The sequence below is a fragment of the Xenopus tropicalis genome, chromosome 2 (genome assembly GCF_000004195.4).
Source record: "Xenopus tropicalis strain Nigerian chromosome 2, UCB_Xtro_10.0, whole genome shotgun sequence".
NCBI classification, from domain to species: Eukaryota; Metazoa; Chordata; class Amphibia; order Anura; family Pipidae; genus Xenopus; species Xenopus tropicalis.
Genome location: NC_030678.2, coordinates 9,893,638 through 9,912,104, shown reverse-complemented (window position 1 = coordinate 9,912,104; position 18,467 = coordinate 9,893,638). Strand labels below are relative to the sequence as shown.

At 41.5% G+C, this 18,467-nt stretch overlaps 1 protein-coding gene across 3 annotated transcripts in view; it reads right to left on the bottom strand.

Annotated features, from left to right (window-relative positions):
* Positions 1-18,467, bottom strand: part of tmprss2.2 (transmembrane serine protease 2 gene 2) — a 76,348-nt gene that overhangs the window by 43,881 nt on the left and 14,000 nt on the right. For all 3 annotated transcript variants that reach the window (XM_031896533.1, XM_004912205.4, XM_002941284.5), the window contains 9 exons: positions 18,052-18,220; positions 16,661-16,741; positions 13,206-13,343; positions 9,446-9,565; positions 7,070-7,199; positions 6,020-6,130; positions 5,170-5,213; positions 3,934-4,102; positions 1,140-1,324 (listed from right to left, as the gene is read on the bottom strand). In XM_031896533.1, the coding sequence (XP_031752393.1) occupies positions 1,140-1,324; positions 3,934-4,102; positions 5,170-5,213; positions 6,020-6,130; positions 7,070-7,199; positions 9,446-9,565; positions 13,206-13,343; positions 16,661-16,741; positions 18,052-18,220 (1,147 nt within the window). The remainder of the gene's footprint in view (positions 1-1,139; positions 1,325-3,933; positions 4,103-5,169; positions 5,214-6,019; positions 6,131-7,069; positions 7,200-9,445; positions 9,566-13,205; positions 13,344-16,660; positions 16,742-18,051; positions 18,221-18,467) is intronic.

Genomic DNA, 18,467 nt, shown 5'->3' with positions numbered 1-18,467 from the left:
TTTTGCCGTTTTGCCAGCAAAAATTCACCGTGAAAAAATCTGTAGTGCATCAAAAAAAGTCATGGTGGTGTAAAAATAGGTGCGGTCGTGTCAAAAGCCAGCAACAAAAAAGTCATGTGACAAACACGTCGGGAATTTTTTGTCATTTATCAAATTTTCCTGTCGTTTCACACATTTTTCGGCGAAAAAGGGCAGATTCGCTCATCGCTACCTTCAATTTGTGAGGTTTACAAACTCGAAAAAACTTCGAAAAATCTTGAGTTAGAAGTATGGCTTGACTTTGCCCACGACAACTCCCACTGACTCCTACATAAACTCACAAGCTTTTGGATGCCAAAGTTTTACATTTGAGTAATCAGGGCTTTTTGCACGTTTGAACCAAATACTGGGAGTTTTACCGCTGGCGATGAGCGAATTTTTTCCACCAGCCATGGATTTGCAGCAAATTTCCGCATTTCGTCATTGGCGAATTGTATTTGACTTAGTCACGGCAAAATAGGCACGGTTGCGTCAAACTGGATGTGGTCGTGGCAAAATAGGCACAGTCGCGTCAAAAATGGGCACGCGCGACAAAAAAATTGCGCGACAAGTGCGTTTTGCTAATTTTTCACCGTTTCACAAATTTTCTTGCTGTTTTCGCCAGCAAAAATTCACCGTAAAAAAATCTGCAGTGCATCAAAAGTCGTGTTTGCGTAAAAATAGGTGCGGTCGTGTCAAATTGGGTGTGGTCGTGACGAAATGGGCGCGGTCATGCCAATATAGGTACAGTCACGTCAAAAAAGCCAACAAAAAAGTCATGTGACAAACATTTAGCTAATTTTCCTGTCGTGTCACGCATTTTTTCGGCGGAACAGGGCAGATTCGCTCATCGCTACCTTCAATTTGTGTATTTACAAACTCAAGTATGGCTTGACTTTGCCTATGGCATTGGCGAATTGTTTTGCGAAGCTTCAGTGAAATTTGCGTTTTGCAAATTTTTCGCCGTTCCGCAAATTTTATGGGGAAGCGAAATGGGACAGATTTGCTCATCGCTATTTATCGCAAAAAAACTCAAATCGCTGAAAAAAATCAAAAACAATGAATTCTCTCATTGGCTACAGATTCTCCACCCCAAGCGCTTCAGCCTGAAGAATACTTACAGCCGAATGTTATCCCGTTGCTCAGTTCCATTAGGGCGATATCATTATCATTACTGGAAGTCTTATAACCAGGGTGTGGAATTATACGTTCTACTAAATAGCCGCTACTGTCATAATAACTTGGCAAGGTCAGTGTCCCAGCAAAAACCCTCCAGCCAGAAGCACTCAGCAGGAAGCCATCAGTCCTACCAGGAAAACAGGAGATTGTGTGTTGCTCAGTCTGTAGATGTTTATATATATATAATAAAACCAATATAATTACACATTTTCATATAAAAAGTAAAATAAGGAAAATATTCTAAGCCGTTCCCATTTTTTTGTTGACTACAGAAATGTTGGGCATTAGTATCAATATGCAGTAGCTACAGGAGGGGGGAATTCTGATGGGAGAGGGAGCAGGAGAAGGGAGGGGGAGCAGGAAAGAGGAGCAAACAGAGCAGACTCGTGCCCATGGCCTGGAGGATTTTTTTGAGAGAAGGAAGTCTGACACAGAAGAACATGTGTACAAAAAAAGAAGAAATCTTATGTTTCTTTTGATAGAGGACTCTGTGAGTGCTTATAGCTGTATTTACATAGACCTGATAAAGCTTACTGAGTTTTTACCTTTCCTTCTCCTGTAAGACACTTGGTCAGATTTAATATGCCACAGAGTCGCTAAAGTCACCCCCTTTATACATTTATCTCATAATACCAAAAATAAAAAAATAAAAATTACGTATAATTTCCTAGTAGGTTTCTGAACTACCAGAGACAAGAAGTTGTCATTTAGTATATTCAATATCTTGTGTGCTTTTTTCTGGCTTGACTACCCTATTACTCCAGTAAATGGGGGTCATTTATAAACAGTGGGCAGTAAGGTAGGGCAACCAATTAGATGTTTGCTTCCATTGCTCAACCTGCAGCAGGCTTAAAGGGGAAGGAAAGGTAAAAACTCAGTAAGCTTTATCAGAAAGGTCTGTGTAAATACAGCCATAAGCACTCACAGAAACGCTGCTGTCAAAAGATTTGTTGCGTCTGTAATTCCTGTGCCAGAGGCATGCAGCTCTCTCCTCTCTTCTGCTCAAGAATGCTAAGAACTCACTCCCCCCCCCCCCCTTAGGAATGTGGATCTGAGCCAATCAGCAGGAAGCTGACTCATAGTCTAATTAACTGAGCATGTTCACTTGGTCTGGGTCTCGGTGCAGGAGTGAGGCATTATGGGAACTTTCTTTACACAGCTCAGCATTTTTTCTTCCTGTTTTGCTTCTGATCATCTGAACAGGTGAAATATGGGGAGACTTAATGGCACTATTGAGAGAACTGAAGGTATGCCTGCAGCTTGAGATTAACTCTTTATTAGCCTTTCCTTCTCCTTTAAAAAGGCTAATCAGTGATTGGTTGCTATTGGTTACTGCCCAGGAGCAAATTTGCCCATTGGTTATATATGAGCCCCAATGTCTGTGTAACTGAAATCACCCCTACTAACAATCTTATGCTCCTAGAAGACAATACACAAATAGCTTGTCCTACCTCAGCAGTTTTCTCTAGTGTGCCTGTGAGCTGACACTCCATAATGCCTAAAAGAGAATGACTTTCCCCCCTGTTGTATCGTAAATTGCATTGTTGACCTACCTTAACCTGAGCTCTCCTATTCTTCTGTACCAAAACAATGTTACTTTTGGGCAGTAGGTACTTTCATGGTATTTTCATTTACAGGTATCGGACCCCTTATCCGGAAACCCGTTATCCAGAAAGCTCCAAATTACGGAAAGCCCATCACCCATCCATTTTAATCAAATAATTCAGAATTTTAAAACTGATTTCCTTTTTCTCTGTAGTAATAAAACTGTATCTGTACTTGAACCCAACTAAGATATAATTACCCCTTATTGGGGCAGAACAGCCCTATTGGGTTTATTTAATGGTTAAATGATTCCCTTTTCTCTGTAATAATAAAACAGTACCTGTACTTGATCCCAACTAAGATATAATTACCCCTTATTGGGGGCAGAACAGACCTATTGGGTTTATTTAATGGTTAAATGATTCCCTTTTCTCTGTAATAATAAAACAGTACCTGTACTTGATCCCAACTAAGATATAATTACCCCTTATTGGGGCAGAACAGCCCTATTGGGTTTATTTAATGGTTAAATGATTCCCTTTTCTCTGTAATAATAAAACAGTACCTGTACTTGATCCCAACTAAGATATAATTACCCCTTATTGGGGGCAGAACAGCCCTATTGGGTTTATTTAATGGTTAAATGATTCCCTTTTCTCTGTAATAATAAAACAGTACCTGTACTTGATCCCAACTAAGATATAATTACCCCTTATTGGGGCAGAACAGCCCTATTGGGTTTATTTCATGGTTAAATGATTCCCTTTTCTCTGTAATAATAAAACAGTACCTGTACTTGATCCCAACTAAGATATAATTACCCCTTATTGGGGGCAGAACAGCCCTATTGGGTTTATTTAATGGTTAAATGATTCCCTTTTCTCTGTAATAATAAAACAGTACCTGTAATTGATCCCATCTAAGATATAATTAATCCTTATTGGATGCAAAACAATCCTATTGGGGTAAATTAATGTTTTATTGATTTTTTAGCAGACTTAAGGTATGGAGATCCAAATTATGGAAAGACCCCTTATCCGGAATACCCTTGGTCCCAAGCATTCTGGATAACGGGTCCTATACCTGTATCAGAATGAAGATGACTCAAGTGGGAATTTTGTATATTTTTCTTTTTCTTGACATCTCATGGTGCTATAAAGTTACTATAATGACTGAGCTGCACCAACTTACCCATATACACAATGAGCTGCCGTCACTATCCACTTGGGGGAAATGATGGACCCGCCGCATAAAATTCCTGTATTGTACCGTAGACCAACTTGCCATAGCCAGTTTCCGTAGGCAGCATAAGTCCCCCCTACTATTCGGCTGGCTACGCTGTTATAGGATACACCGCAACCTGTGGGTAATTAGAACCATAGAAGAATGAAAGTTAACTTATTAGCTACAAAAATTCATCAGAAGGACTTGAAAACATGAACCCTTACACTCAATGAAAAAGGCTACACATAGATCCTTTCAAACCCAGCTCCACCCAACCACACCCACAGTTCAACCTATATTGTTGTGTTAATGGGATGGTAAACCCAACCATAACGCTGTCTTTTTTAGCCAAAATGTTTCTATGGAACAGTTACATGGAAGAAAACTGGAATGAAAATAGATTGACCCCATTTTCATGTTGTAGTATATAGTAAATGTTGTGCTAATTTTGTATAGAATATTTGATTAAAAAATAACTTTATTTTGATCAGGGTCCAGCAGTTTTGTGACCCAGATTGAATTTGGTTTGATAAATTCTGTACTTCTAGGGGCACATTTACTAATCCACGAATGTCCGAAAGCGTCCGAAAGCATTTTTTTCGTAAGGATCTGTATTTTTGCGACTTTTTCGTCGCCGTCGCAACTTTTTAGTAAGTCCCGCGATTTTTCCGTTGGCGTCACGACTTTTTCGTATATTTTCCGCAACTTTTTCGCCGCCGTCGCGAAAAAATCGGATTGGTTTTTCTGCTGTTTACAATCGCTCAATACGAAAAAAATTACGACAGCGGCGAAAAATTCGCACAAAATACGATAAAGTCACGACGGCGACGAAAAAGTCGCGACAAATATGAAAAATCGCGACGGCGACGAAAAAGTCACAAAATTTTCGTTTACAATACGATTTTTTCCCTTTCGGGATTCGGATTCGTGGATTAGTAAATCTGCCCCTTAGTGTCTATTAGGATGAAATCTCATTATGTTCAAAGGGATCATGGTGACCCCTCTCCCCAAGATATATTTTTGAGTCCTGGTCCCCACAGTTACAAGCCCCTGCATTAGACTATAGATATAAGCTTACACCAACATTTTATCCTCATTTGTGATCCCATTGGGCATCAACTACATAAATGGATTTCATAACTATATAAAACTGATTATAAAGAATTCAGCTTACGATGCTGACGGCCATATTGTAACACTTACTTATGCAGCGTAATGAGACCACATTTCCCGAAAAACAAGAAGAACTGTGAAAAAATACAGATTTTTAAATTAAATATAAGTACAGGTATCAGACCCCTTATCCCGAAACCCATTATCCAGAAAGTTCCAAAATTAGGAAAGGCTCTGTAATAATAAAACAGTACCTGTACTTGATCCCAACTAAGATATAATTACCCCTTATTGGGGGCAGAACAGCCCTATTGGGTTTATTTCATGGTTAAATGATTCCCTTTTCTCTGTAATAATAAAACAGTACCTGTACTTGATCCCAACTAAGATATAATTACCCCTTATTGGGGGCAGAACAGCCCTATTGGGTTTATTTAATGGTTAAATGATTCCCTTTTCTCTGTAATAATAAAACAGTACCTGTACTTGATCCCAACTAAGATATAATTACCCCTTATTGGGGGCAGAACAGCCCTATTGGGTTTATTTAATGGTTAAATGATTCCCTTTTCTCTGTAATAATAAAACAGTACCTGTACTTGATCCCAACTAAGATATAATTACCCCTTATTGGGGCAGAACAGCCCTATTGGGTTTATTTCATGGTTAAATAATTCCCTTTTCTCTGTAATAATAAAACAGTACCTGTACTTGATCCCAACTAAGATATAATTACCCCTTATTGGGGGCAGAACAGCCCTATTGGGTTTATTTAATGTTTTATTGATTCTTTAGTAGACTTAAGGTATGGAGATACAAATAACAGAAAGACCCCTTATCCGGAATACCCTTGGTCCCGAGCATTCTGGATAACAGGTCCTATATCTGTATTTGCACATATAAACCAAGCTATAAGATGCTTAGCGGCTTAGAATCATACCTGTTCTGAACACTTGTATAGAATTGGCTGCTCCCGAATCCATTGTTTAACTTGAAATACCCGTTAGGGGCGTATGGGGATGGCAAAGTATTAGATCTGTTATAGCTGCTCCTAAATAGGAGAACAAACACAAAAATGTAGATTAATAGAAGGCAAATTATAAGGTTTAAGGTATAAGAGTGCTTGCTTATCTCCTGGCTGTTAAAAGCCTACCATAGGGACCCAGTGTAAAGCTATAATAATGTATGACAATCCATAACAAACACTTTGTATTGCAGTAAAATGTCTGTACACAGTTATGACTATATTACACTGTTTACATAGCAAATAATTCCCTCTGCCATTTAACATTTTATTCTTGAACCAACAAATGTATTTGTAGCTGTAATATTGGTGTGTAGGCGCCATCTCAGTGCCTTGTGCCTGAGTCTGAGCTTTCAGCCAGCGCTACACATTAGAACTGCTTTCAGCTAACCTATTGTTTCTCCTACTCCCATGTAACTGGAGGAGTCCCAAGCCGGACTTGGATTTCTTACTATTGAGTGCTATTCTGATACCTACTGGGAGCTGCTATCTTGCTCCCTTCCCATTGTTCTGCTGATCGGCTGCTGGGGGTGAGGGGGGGGATATCACTCCAACTTGCAGCGCAGCAGTAAAGTGTGCCTGAGTCTGAGCTTTAAGCCAGCGCTACTCATTAGAACTGCTTTCAGCTAACCTATTGTTATCCCTACTCCTATGTAACTGGAGGAGTCCCAAGCCGGACTTGGATTTCTTACTATTGAGTGCTATTCTGATACCTACTGGGAGCTGCTATCTTGCTGACATTCCCCCTCCCTCCTCTCCATCTAAATGTGTAGCCAGTGCATTGGCATCAGGTCCCCCATTCTATTCACATAACAAGTTTTTGTGGTGATACAAAGCTTTTCTTACTAACAGTGTCCACAAAATGGTGCCTCCCTGCTTACTGTGAACTACTACTGATAATATCAACTGTGGCATATATAACACAAAAACCAGAATATTAATCATATACATCACTAATATATTTACCCGCTGTAGCCAAAGTCCCGGCAGGCAAACCTCCCATAGGCATCAGACCAGTTATCAGCGCACACAGGCAGCCATGCTGACTTTAATGTAGAATAGACCTGCAGTTGGGAGTCTGCTCCATATAATCGCACTGGGGGAGAAAGTAGATTCTTTACAGGATGTCCTGTAACTTTGAACTAATAAGGAAACTTCATTGAGGATTAGTGATGAGCGATTCTGTCCCATTTCGCTTCACCGAAAAATTCACGAAACGGCGAAAATGTCGCGCGTCATAAAAAAATTGTCGCCAGTCGCTATTCTTTTGTTACCCGTGGCTATTCTTTTGTGGCACGGCTATTCTTTTGTCGCCTGCGGCTATTATTTTGTTGCCCTGCGGCTATTCTTTTGTCGCACGGCTATTCTTTTGTCGCCTGCGGCTATTTTTTTGTTGCCCGCGGCTATTCTTTTGTCGCATGGCTATTCTTTTGTCGCACGGCTATTCTTTTGTTGCCTGCGGCTATTCTTTTGTCGCCCGCGTCTATTCTTTTGTGGCACAGCTATTCTTTTGTTGCCCCCCGGCTATTCTTTTGTCGCCTGCGGCTATTCTTTTGTGGCACGGCTATTCTTTTGTTTCCCCCCGGCTATTCTTTTGTCGCCCCCTGGCTATTCTTTTGTCGCCTCCGTGGCTATTCTTTTCTCGCCCGTAGCTATTCTTTTGTTTCCCGTGGCTATTCTTTTGTTGCCTGCGGCTATTATTTTGTTGCCCTGCGGCTATTATTTTGTTGCCCTGCGGCTATTCTTTTGTCGCACGGCTATTCTTTTGTCGCCCGCGGCTATTCTTTTGTTACCCGTGGCTATTCTTTTGAGGCATGGCTATTCTTTTGTCGCCTGCGGCTATTCTTTTGTCGCCTGCGTGGCTATTCTTTTCTCGCCCGTAGCTATTCTTTTGTTTCCCGTGGCTATTCTTTTGTTGCCTGCGGCTATTATTTTGTTGCCCTGCGGCTATTCTTTTGTCACACGGCTATTCTTTTGTCGCCTGCGGCTATTCTTTTGTCGCCCGCGGCTATTCTTTTGTTACCCGTGGCTATTCTTTTGTGGCATGGCTATTCTTTTGTCGCCTGCAGCTATTCTTTTATCACCTGCGGCTATTCTTTTGTCGCCTGCGGCTATTTTTTTGTTGCCCGCGGCTATTCTTTTGTCGCATGGCAATTCTTTTGTCGCACGGCTATTCTTTTGTTGCCTGCGGCTATTCTTTTGTCACCCGCAGCTATTCTTTTGTTACCCGTGGCTATTCTTTTGTGGCATGGCTATTCTTTTGTCGCCTGCGGCTATTCTTTTGTCGCCTGCGGCTATTTTTTTGTTGCCCGCGGCTATTCTTTTGTCACATGGCTATTCTTTTGTCGCACGGCTATTCTTTTGTTGCCTGCGGCTATTCTTTTGTCGCCCGCGTCTATCCTTTTGTGGCACAGCTATTCTTTTGTTGCCCCCGGCTATTCTTTTGTCGCCTGCGGCTATTCTTTTGTCGCCTGCGGCTATTCTTTTGTTTCCCCCCGGTTATTCTTTTGTCGCCCCCTGGCTATTCTTTTGTTGCCTCCGTGGCTATTCTTTTCTCGCGCGGCTATTCTTTTCTCGCCCGCGGCTATTCTTCTGATGCCAGTGATTATTCTATAGTCGCCTGCGGCTATTCTTTTGTCACACAGCTATTCTTTTGTCACCCGCGGCTATTCTTCTGACGCCAGCGATTATTCTGTTGATGCCCGCAGCTATTCTATTGACACAGGCGACAACTTTAGGACGCACTGCAATTTTTTTCATCCGTTTCACAAAAGCCACGAATCCATGTCTGGCAAAACATTTCGCCCATCACTAGAGAGGAGATTTACTATGCATCTAAACAGCTAAAAAACTGAATTCAATTAAACTTGCCGAGTTCATGTAAAAGTCAAAGGGAAAGGTCCCTTCCTTTTCTTTCTTTTGTCTCAAACCCTTTGAGATTTTGCTGGGTTTTGTCCAAAAATCACAACTGTTTTGGAATTGTCGCAGTGTCAATTCAAAAAAGTCGAGCTTTTTTTACGACTTTTCTCCCAGCGACTTAGTAAATATTAGACATTCAGGGAAAACAAGTTTAGTCGAATTTGAAAACTGAAAATGTAAAACTATTCTACTAAAAAGAAAACCATAGAAAAATAGATAACAGGAGGAGGAGCTAAAATAACTTTGTTAATATAAGACAAGACCTTCTAAATCCTGTTGTTAATCTTTTTAATTCTCTTTAATTATTTGATTAATCACTTCTAGAAAATTATTTCTTTACCAACAAAAAAAAAATGTAATGTATATTCAGGCAGCTGATCCTCATAGAACAGAAGTGGAAAAGATTTGCCCACCATTACTCACCACAGGAGGTCTCATCTTCTCCATTAGGGCACTGGGACACCCCATCACACCATTGGGAAGACCGGACACAACTTACGGATGAGCCGCATCTCTTTTCACAATTAGCCGGTAGTGTTGCTCCTGTAAATAATTGAGATTTATATAAGTTATTGACTCACTAATATAAAATACTTCTTGACTAAAGCAGTTTTATTCATTAAAGTGTTGGCAGGACTATGCCTCTTTACCATTTGACCCTCTCTATAAGCATCTGGCTGTAAGCCCCATATTTGGTCCACCCTGTAGTCAGTGTCCCCTTTACTCATAACAAGGTTAAATATAAATATATGTCAAACCTTATATGATCTACCAACAGGCTTGAGTTTGATATGTCTACTAGTGATGGGCGGGGCGAGATTTTTGCCTTGCTCTATTTATAGACCCGCACCCACCCCGTAATGACATCACAAAAGAGGTGGGGCTTCCGAACACACCTATAAATAGAAAAGCTGGAAGAGAGCTGTCGGCAGTGTAAGGTCACGGGCGGGCGAGTGGAAGAGCTCAGCCCAAACCCGTCCGCCACCCAAGTGATGTGTAGTGATGAGCGAATCTGTCCCGTTTCGCTCCGCCATAAAATTCGGAAAACAGCGAAAAATTTGTGAAACACATTTGTCACACGATTTTTTTGTTGCCTGCGTTTTTTTTTTCCCACACCCATTTTTGAAGCACCCGCATCCAATTTGACATGCACCGTTTTTTTTGCGCAACAAATTTTTCCACAGCAAAATTTCACTGAAATTTCACGAAACTATTTGCCAATGGCGAAATGCGGAAATTCGCTGCGAATCCATGCCTGGCGAAATAAAACCCGTTTTGCGAATTTTGCTGTCGTTTCGCAAACGGGACAGATTCGCTCATCACTAGTGATGTGCCGAGGTCAGCCCAAACCCGCCCAACCCATGGGTTAACCCAATGGTCCCACAGGTATTGGCCCGGCCCGCACAGAGCAGAGCAAGCATTCAGCCGAAACTGAATACTTTGAAAAAAGGCTGGATTCGGCCCAAATCCCGAACCTAATCCGGGATTCGGTGCATCCCTACTTATTAGTGATGATTGAATCTGTCTCGAAAAGTTCTTCAAAAGATTCGCAAAACGGCGGAAAAAACGCACTTCAAAAAATATTGTCATGTCAAAAATTGTTGCCTGCGTCAAAAGAACTCCCAGGAAAAAATGACTTGTGGCAAAAATAAATGTCACGTGCGCGACTTTTTTTTATGTGAGCGACAATTTTTTTGATGCGGGTGAAATTTTTTGTTGTGCGGCGCATTTATACGAGGCGAAAATTGATGCCCGTTTAGAGAAAAAGTCCGCTAATGGCGAAATGCGGAAATTCACAGCAAATTCATGCCTGCCAAACAAAGGGGTCCCCAAACTTCTAATCCAAGGGGCCGGATCAAAGGCTCCTCAGACTGTTGGGGGTCTGGACCGCCATCATCAGCAAGCCCCCCCCGGCGGCAGCTGGTGCTGGTGAATTAGCCCACATCCTCTTTCATATCCCACCCCCCGCCGCCACCATCAAACCAGACTGTTCACAACTCCTCCCCCCCCCGGCGCTGAGTCCTACCTGTACCAGTTCCCCCGGTCCGTCCTTCATCTCAGCCCCCCTGTGCCGCTCCCCACTGAGTCCTCTCTCTCCACTGCCAGGTGGGAGGATGCAGCGGGGGCCGGGTAAATTCCTCTGGGGGGCCGGATCCGGCCCACGGGCCGTAGTTTGGGGACCACTGAACTAACATGACATTTTGTGCCAGAATATTATTTATAGCAGGGGATGGGCTTTGTGTCATTTTGTTTATAAAACAAATTGAATTTTTGAAGAAAAGAAGATGGAGGGCTACTCCTGTGGCCATTTTTGAAAGCAGGGATCTTTATTTCTATAGGGCCTTAGTTTCCCTTTAAAGGACAACTAAAGTCTAAAATTGAAAATCATTAGAAATGCTGAATTTTGTATACTGACCATTGATATAATCATTATGAACTTACTGCACAAGCCCAGAGGTTGAGAAGCCTAATTAAAATAATGATTTATGCTTTCAAAGTTGTCCACAGGGGGCTGCCATCTTGTTACTTTGTTATACCATCTTCTATTAGATCTGGCTCCTGCACATGCTCAGTTTGCTCTGGGCTGCTGTTGGGAGGCGGAGCTTAGGGAACGTAGTAAATGATCAAAACAACAGCACAAAGCCAGTGGCTGTATAAATATGCAAACTAATCCCCCAATGAGAATCCCAGCTGATGTGAGTAAATCCGGCTCCCTGTTCTCTGTTCCTGCAATTGGAGTTGGGAGCAATAAGCACAGTTTCCCAGCACTGAACAAGTCTGTACCTTTATCCCCATGTCTGTGTCATATAATGACGGGAAATGAAGGGGAAAATGACATAATTATCTCTATATGTAAGATAGGATCAAAATGGCTGATATAGTGCTGGGAATCTAATGAGCATTCTCATTGGTCAATGCTTTTGTGTATATATTTTTTTCCTTCAACCTCCATAGAGAACCAGGTGGAACCTAAAAATGATCCCATTGGCACAGAGACACAGGTGCATCATGGGTACAGGTACATATAAACTAGTGCTGCCCTATTATACACATTGTATTACAGGATATCAATAAAAACAAGCTTTAGCTCAGTATTTAGATGTAACTTGTTTACAACAAACTCCCAAATATTATCATCTCTCCACCCCCCAAAATATCAGCTCAGAAGATAATTGTGGCTTTTTCTAAATTCGGAATTCTATCCTTCTACAAACAACTCTCTCTGACACTCACATTACACTGACCAAAGCAAAGGGCAGCTGAGCAGACTGGGGGTTCCATACACAGCCTGTTTATAATAGTGAGACACAAACTCGGAACTGAGTGTCAGTCACTTTGCATATGCAAATCAGTGTTTGTGCAGAGGTTCCCCTGTACATATCATGTTGTTCTGCCTATACACCTACTGGCACAGTTTGGCCTCTCCCCGTGTGTAATGCACACAAACCCCCATGCAACTGCTTCTTAAACACTTTGAGAGAAGTTATTTGTCTGTTGTGTGGTTGTACATAAAAAAAAAAATAATAAAAAACCCCAGTACTAAAGGGAATAATGTTCTGTACCTTAGCCATGGGGGGGAGTGTAAGGGGCATATACAGTCACTGTATTACATACAGAAAAACCTTTACAATGGGAGAATTTATTCCCAAATGGGCTGTTTTGTAATAATAAAGTTACTGAAACTTTTGTCGCAGCTTCTGCCTCTGTTTCCAACCTTTGTAACTTATATTTGTTACACAGCTCAGTATTTGGAATCATTACAAGGTGGAAAGAAAAGTCACACAATAAGGATTCAGCTAAAGTCTCGCCCCAAGCTCAAAGTGCCAGAGCAGGACTTTAGTTTTTTAGGGGGCAGCCAGACAGGACTGTGATTGGTTGGCTAGTATGCATGTTTAATAGTGACCAGACCAAGCAGGCAGGGGAAAGAAAAATATTGTGAGTCGATCCCTAAGCTCAGGTCACTGACATCAGCCAAGAGCAAACTGAGCATGTGCAGTAGTTGGGCATAGCAAAATATGGAGAGCTACTGTGGGCATCTTCAGGGACATGGATCTTTATTTCTATAGAGCTTTAGTGACTTTGGGCTGGTACAAGGGCCCAATGCACATAGCTAAACATTTCTAGCCATAAACTTTTTTAGGCTTTAGTTGTCCTTTAAGCCTTACATGTAATAATTCCTTACCGCAATTTCTTTCATCGTCCCCATAACGGCAGTCCTGTACCCCATCACATATCTGGTAGGCATGGATACACGTGTATGTGTAGCTGCAGTACATCTGGCAGGTCGGGGTGCTTGGGGTTGTGCTTGGGCGTTTAGTGACTGTAAAAAAATAAACCTCTTTATACCATTTATTAATAAACATTTATTTTTTTTTAATTAGGACTTTAAAATACTTCATACAGTTACTCACTCTTCTTATTCTTATTTCCTGTCAGGTGATCAGTGAGTGACACACAGAAATCCCAAAATGGCGGTTAATGTAGGTAACAGATGTAAGAGGGCAATATGTAAAGGTATGTTCTTGCCAGTTTGGTAAGTGACTTCTTATAATATATACAGGTATGGGACCTTTTATCCAGAATGCTTGGGACCTGGGGTTTTCCGGATAAGGGATATTTCCGTAATTTAGATCTCCATAACTTAAGTCTGCTTAAAATTATTTATATATTGAATAAACCCAATAGGGCTGTTCTGCCCCCAATAAGGGGTAATTATATCTTAGTTGGGATCAAGTACAGGTACTGTTTTATTATTACAGAGAAAAGGGAATCATTTAACCATGAAATAAACCCAATAGGGCTGTTCTGCCCCAATAAGGGGTAATTATATCTTAGTTGGGATCAAGTACTGGTACTGTTTTATTATTACAGAGAAAAGGGAATCATTTAACCATGAAATAAACCCAATAGGGCTGTTCTGCCCCAATAAGGGGTAATTATATCTTAGTTGGGATCAAGTACAGGTACTGTTTTATTATTACAGAGAAAAGGGAATCATTTAACCATTAAATAAACCCAATAGGGCTGTTCTGCCCCAATAAGGGGTAATTATATCTTAGTTGGGATCAAGTACAGGTACTGTTTTATTATTACAGAGAAAAGGGAATCATTTAACCATGAAATAAACCCAATAGGGCTGTTCTGCCCCAATAAGGGGTAATTATATCTTAGTTGGGATCAAGTACTGGTACTGTTTTATTATTACAGAGAAAAGGGAATCATTTAACCATTAAATAAACCCAATAGGGCTGTTCTGCCCCAATAAGGGGTAATTATATCTTAGTTGGGATCAAGTACAGGTACTGTTTTATTATTACAGAGAAAAGTGAATCATTTAACCATTAAATAAACCCAATAGGGCTGTTCTGCCCCAATAAGGGGTAATTATATCTTAGTTGGGATCAAGTACAGGTACTGTTTTATTATTACAGAGAAAAGGGAATCATTTAACCATTAAATAAACCCAATAGGGCTGTTCTGCCCCCAATAAGGGGTAATTATATCTTAGTTGGGATCAAGTACAGGTACTGTTTTATTATTACAGAGAAAAGGGAATCATTTAACCATTAAATAAACCCAATAGGGCTGTTCTGCCCCAATAAGGGGTAATTATATCTTAGTTGGGATCAAGTACAGATACTGTTTTATTATTACAGAGAAAAGGGAATCATTTAACCATGAAATAAACCCAATAGGGCTGTTCTGCCCCAATAAGGGGTAATTATTAGTGATGAGCGAATCTGTTCCGTTTCGCTTCGCCGAAAAATTCGCGAATCTTTGAAAAGATCCGCGAAACGGTGAAAATGTCGTGCAACAAAAAAAATTGTCGCCCGCGGCTATTATTTTGTCGCGCGGCTATTGTTTCGTCTCCCGCGGCTATTGTTTTGTCGCGCGGCTAATATTTTGTCGCGCGCGGCTCTTGTTTCGTCGCGCGCGGCTCTTGTTTCGTCGCGCGCGGCTCTTGTTTCGTCGCGTGCGGCTCTTGTTTCGTCGCCCGCGGGTATTGTTTTGTCGCGCGGCTATTATTTCGTTGCGCGCGGCTCTTGTTTCGTCGCCCGCGGCTCTTGTTTCGTCGCGCGGCTCTTGTTTCGTCGCCCGCGGCTATTGTTTCGTCGCGCGCGGCTCTTTTTTCGTCGCCCGCAGCTCTTGTTTCGTCGCGCGGCTCTCATTTCGTCGCGCGGCTCTTGTTTCGTCGCCCGCGGCTATTATTTTGTCGCACGCTATTGTTTCGTCGCCCGCGGCTATTATTTTGTCGCCCGCGACTATTCTTTTTTGACGCCGGCGACAATTTTTGGATGTGCGGCGAATTTTTCCGTGGCGAAATTTTTCATCCGTTTCGCAAAACAATCCGCCAATGGCGAAACGCGGAAATTCGCCGCGAATCCATGCCTGGCGAAACTTTTCGCCCATCACTAGTAATTATATCTTAGTTGGGATCAAGTACAGGTACTGTTTTATTATTACAGAGAAAAGGGAATCATTTAACCATTAAATAAACCCAATAGGGCTGTTCTGCCCCCAATAAGGGGTAATTATATCTTAGTTGGGATCAAGTACAGGTACTGTTTTATTATTACAGAGAAAAGGGAATCATTTAACCATGAAATAAATCCAATAGGGCTGTTCTGCCCCCAATAAGGGGTAATTATATCTTAGTTGGGATCAAGTACAGGTACTGTTTTATTATTACAGAGAAAAGGGAATCATTTAATCATTAAATAAACCCAATAGGGCTGTTCTGCCCCAATAAGGGGTAATTATATCTTAGTTGGGATCAAGTACAGGTACTGTTTTATTATTACAGAGAAAAGGGAATCATTTAACCATTAAATAAACCCAATAGGGCTGTTCTGCCCCCAATAAGGGGTAATTATATCTTAGTTGGGATCAAGTACAGGTACTGTTTTATTATTACAGAGAAAAGGGAATCATTTAACCATTAAATAAACCCAATAGGGCTGTTCTGCCCCAATAAGGGGTAATTATATCTTAGTTGGGATCAAGTACAGGTACTGTTTTATTATTACAGAGAAAAGGGAATCATTTAACCATGAAATAAACCCAATAGGGCTGTTCTGCCCCCAATAAGGGGTAATTATATCTTAGTTGGGATCAAGTACAGGTACTGTTTTATTATTACAGAGAAAAGGGAATCATTTAACCATGAAATAAACCCAATAGGGCTGTTCTGCCCCCAATAAGGGGTAATTATATCTTAGTTGGGATCAAGTACAGGTACTGTTTTATTATTACAGAGAAAAAGTAAATTATTTCTAAAAATAAGAATTATTTGCTTATAATGGAGTCTATGGGAGATGGCCTTTCCGTAATTCGGAACTTTCTGGATTATGGGTTTCCGGATAAGGGATCCCATACCTGTACTTTTATTTAACTGTGTTTTTTATGACCTTTTAGTAAACACTGAAAAATTAGCATTTGTTTAAAATGCAGGGTTTAGCTGAAATAGAAGAAAGCACGAATTTGGATAAACCTGCAAAGATATGAGGCAAATCTCATGTCAAGACGCTTGGAAGGAACCCTGAGTGGCTGCATTGGAAGAGAAACCCTGCAAATGCTGTTTGGCAGGAACTTGGAATCCACAGGCAAAAAACATAATATATATTCTGTTTCTCTTACCCACAAACCCTATTATTAGTCCAGCCACAATAGCTGCCACTTTGCAGATAACTATGAAGGAAATGATGCATATCCTCCTTCCTTAAAAAAGAAGAGAAAGAAAGAGTTAATATAGAGCAAGGGCTGCAACCCTGAGCTTCCCTATGCCTTCCCCCATTAACAGGGCTCTGGGTTTCAATTAAAGGCCAAGTAAAGCAAATTACAAAATATTGGCCTACAAATGCTGATGTAGCCTGGAGGTGCAGTAGACATCTGACAGGCAAGATCTGTTCATCTAATGTTGGCACTCAAAGATAGTAGGTCCCAGGATCGGACTGGGGGGTGCAGGGCCCACCAGGGCTACCGCCCCAGGGGCCCTGCAGGTACCCCCGCTGGCCACATCCCCCGCACCCCCTAGGGCATATATGTCAAACACGATGCCCAGGGGCCAAATCCGGCCCACCTGGCTGTTTCATGTGGCCCTTGGTGACTGTGTCTGACCATCCAGCCTGATCAATTTCCATTTTCCTCACATAGTAACTAAGACTAAGGGGTATATTTATCATGCTTTGTAAAAAGTGGAGTGAAGCATTACCAGTAATGTTGCCCAAGGCAACCAATCGGTAATCAGATTTCAGCAGTAGCAAAGCATCTATTGGCTGCTATGAGCAACATCACCGGTAATGTCTTACTCCACTTTTTACACATTGTGATAAATATACCCCTTAGTATCTTACTAAGTATATTATTACTTAGCCTGTGTTTTAGATTTCAGCCCCCTTATGTGATTGAGTTTAACGCATTTGGTCTGGGCCGCTGGGGGCCGCTGGGTTTTTTCCAAGTCGCCCAGTCTGACTCTGGTAGGTCCTGTCTAGGGACTAGGAACAGTGTCCGACTGAGAAGCCATGGGCCCACTCTTAAAACTTTAATTCCTCCTTTTCTCCCTCAAACTCTTTGTTCTCCTAGTCTCCTTTCTCTACACACTATACTCTATTTTTCCATCTATCAAGCTTCCTTGTTCCCATACAGAAATAGGGAATGGCCATGAAATAGGCTTAATAGTTAGAAGCAGGAGGGCCCACTGACACCTGGGCCCACCGGGAGTTTTCCTGGTATCCTTGTGGGCCAGTCCGACACTGACTAGGAAAGAAAATTATTATACAGATGGCAATTCCCATAATTAGCAATGAATAACCAATCACAATCACTACTAGTTGTCTTCTATATTGTAGATACATTGTGATGCCCCCTGGGAAAATCATTCCCACTGATACTTACATCTGATTCGTTGCTATGGGTTACTAGACCTGGGCCAACTTTTGACTATTGACGGCATTACCCTACACGTTCTCTCCTTGGGAATGATTTGATACAAAGAGTTTTACGAAGATTAATTGTTAAAATTCTCTTACTACGAGTCCCGGTCGAGGGGGTTATGGGAGGCCGTGCAACAAACTGGCCACTTTGAACTTGTGCAGTGTAGGGAGGCGGCGAAGGCTTGGGTACTGTTGTATAGGGAGGCGGTTCATAAGGAGGCGGTGGAGGCAGCTCATAGTCATTGTTGCTAGGCGGGATGACGTACTTTGTTGAACATACAGTAAGACAAAAAAAATATGGGCAATGTAGGACATTCTGTCATTAAAATGAGGAGAAATTGTTGATTTATCATTGGTCATTTATCATGACCAATAAGACACTTGCTTCAACCTTCTGTATTTACTAAAGCAATCACATGTTCATTCCCATTGGTTGCTGAGGGGATTTGGATTGGAACCAACTGCCTTGCACTTGTATTATCTGTTATCAGAGTATCGAGTAACTACAGTGA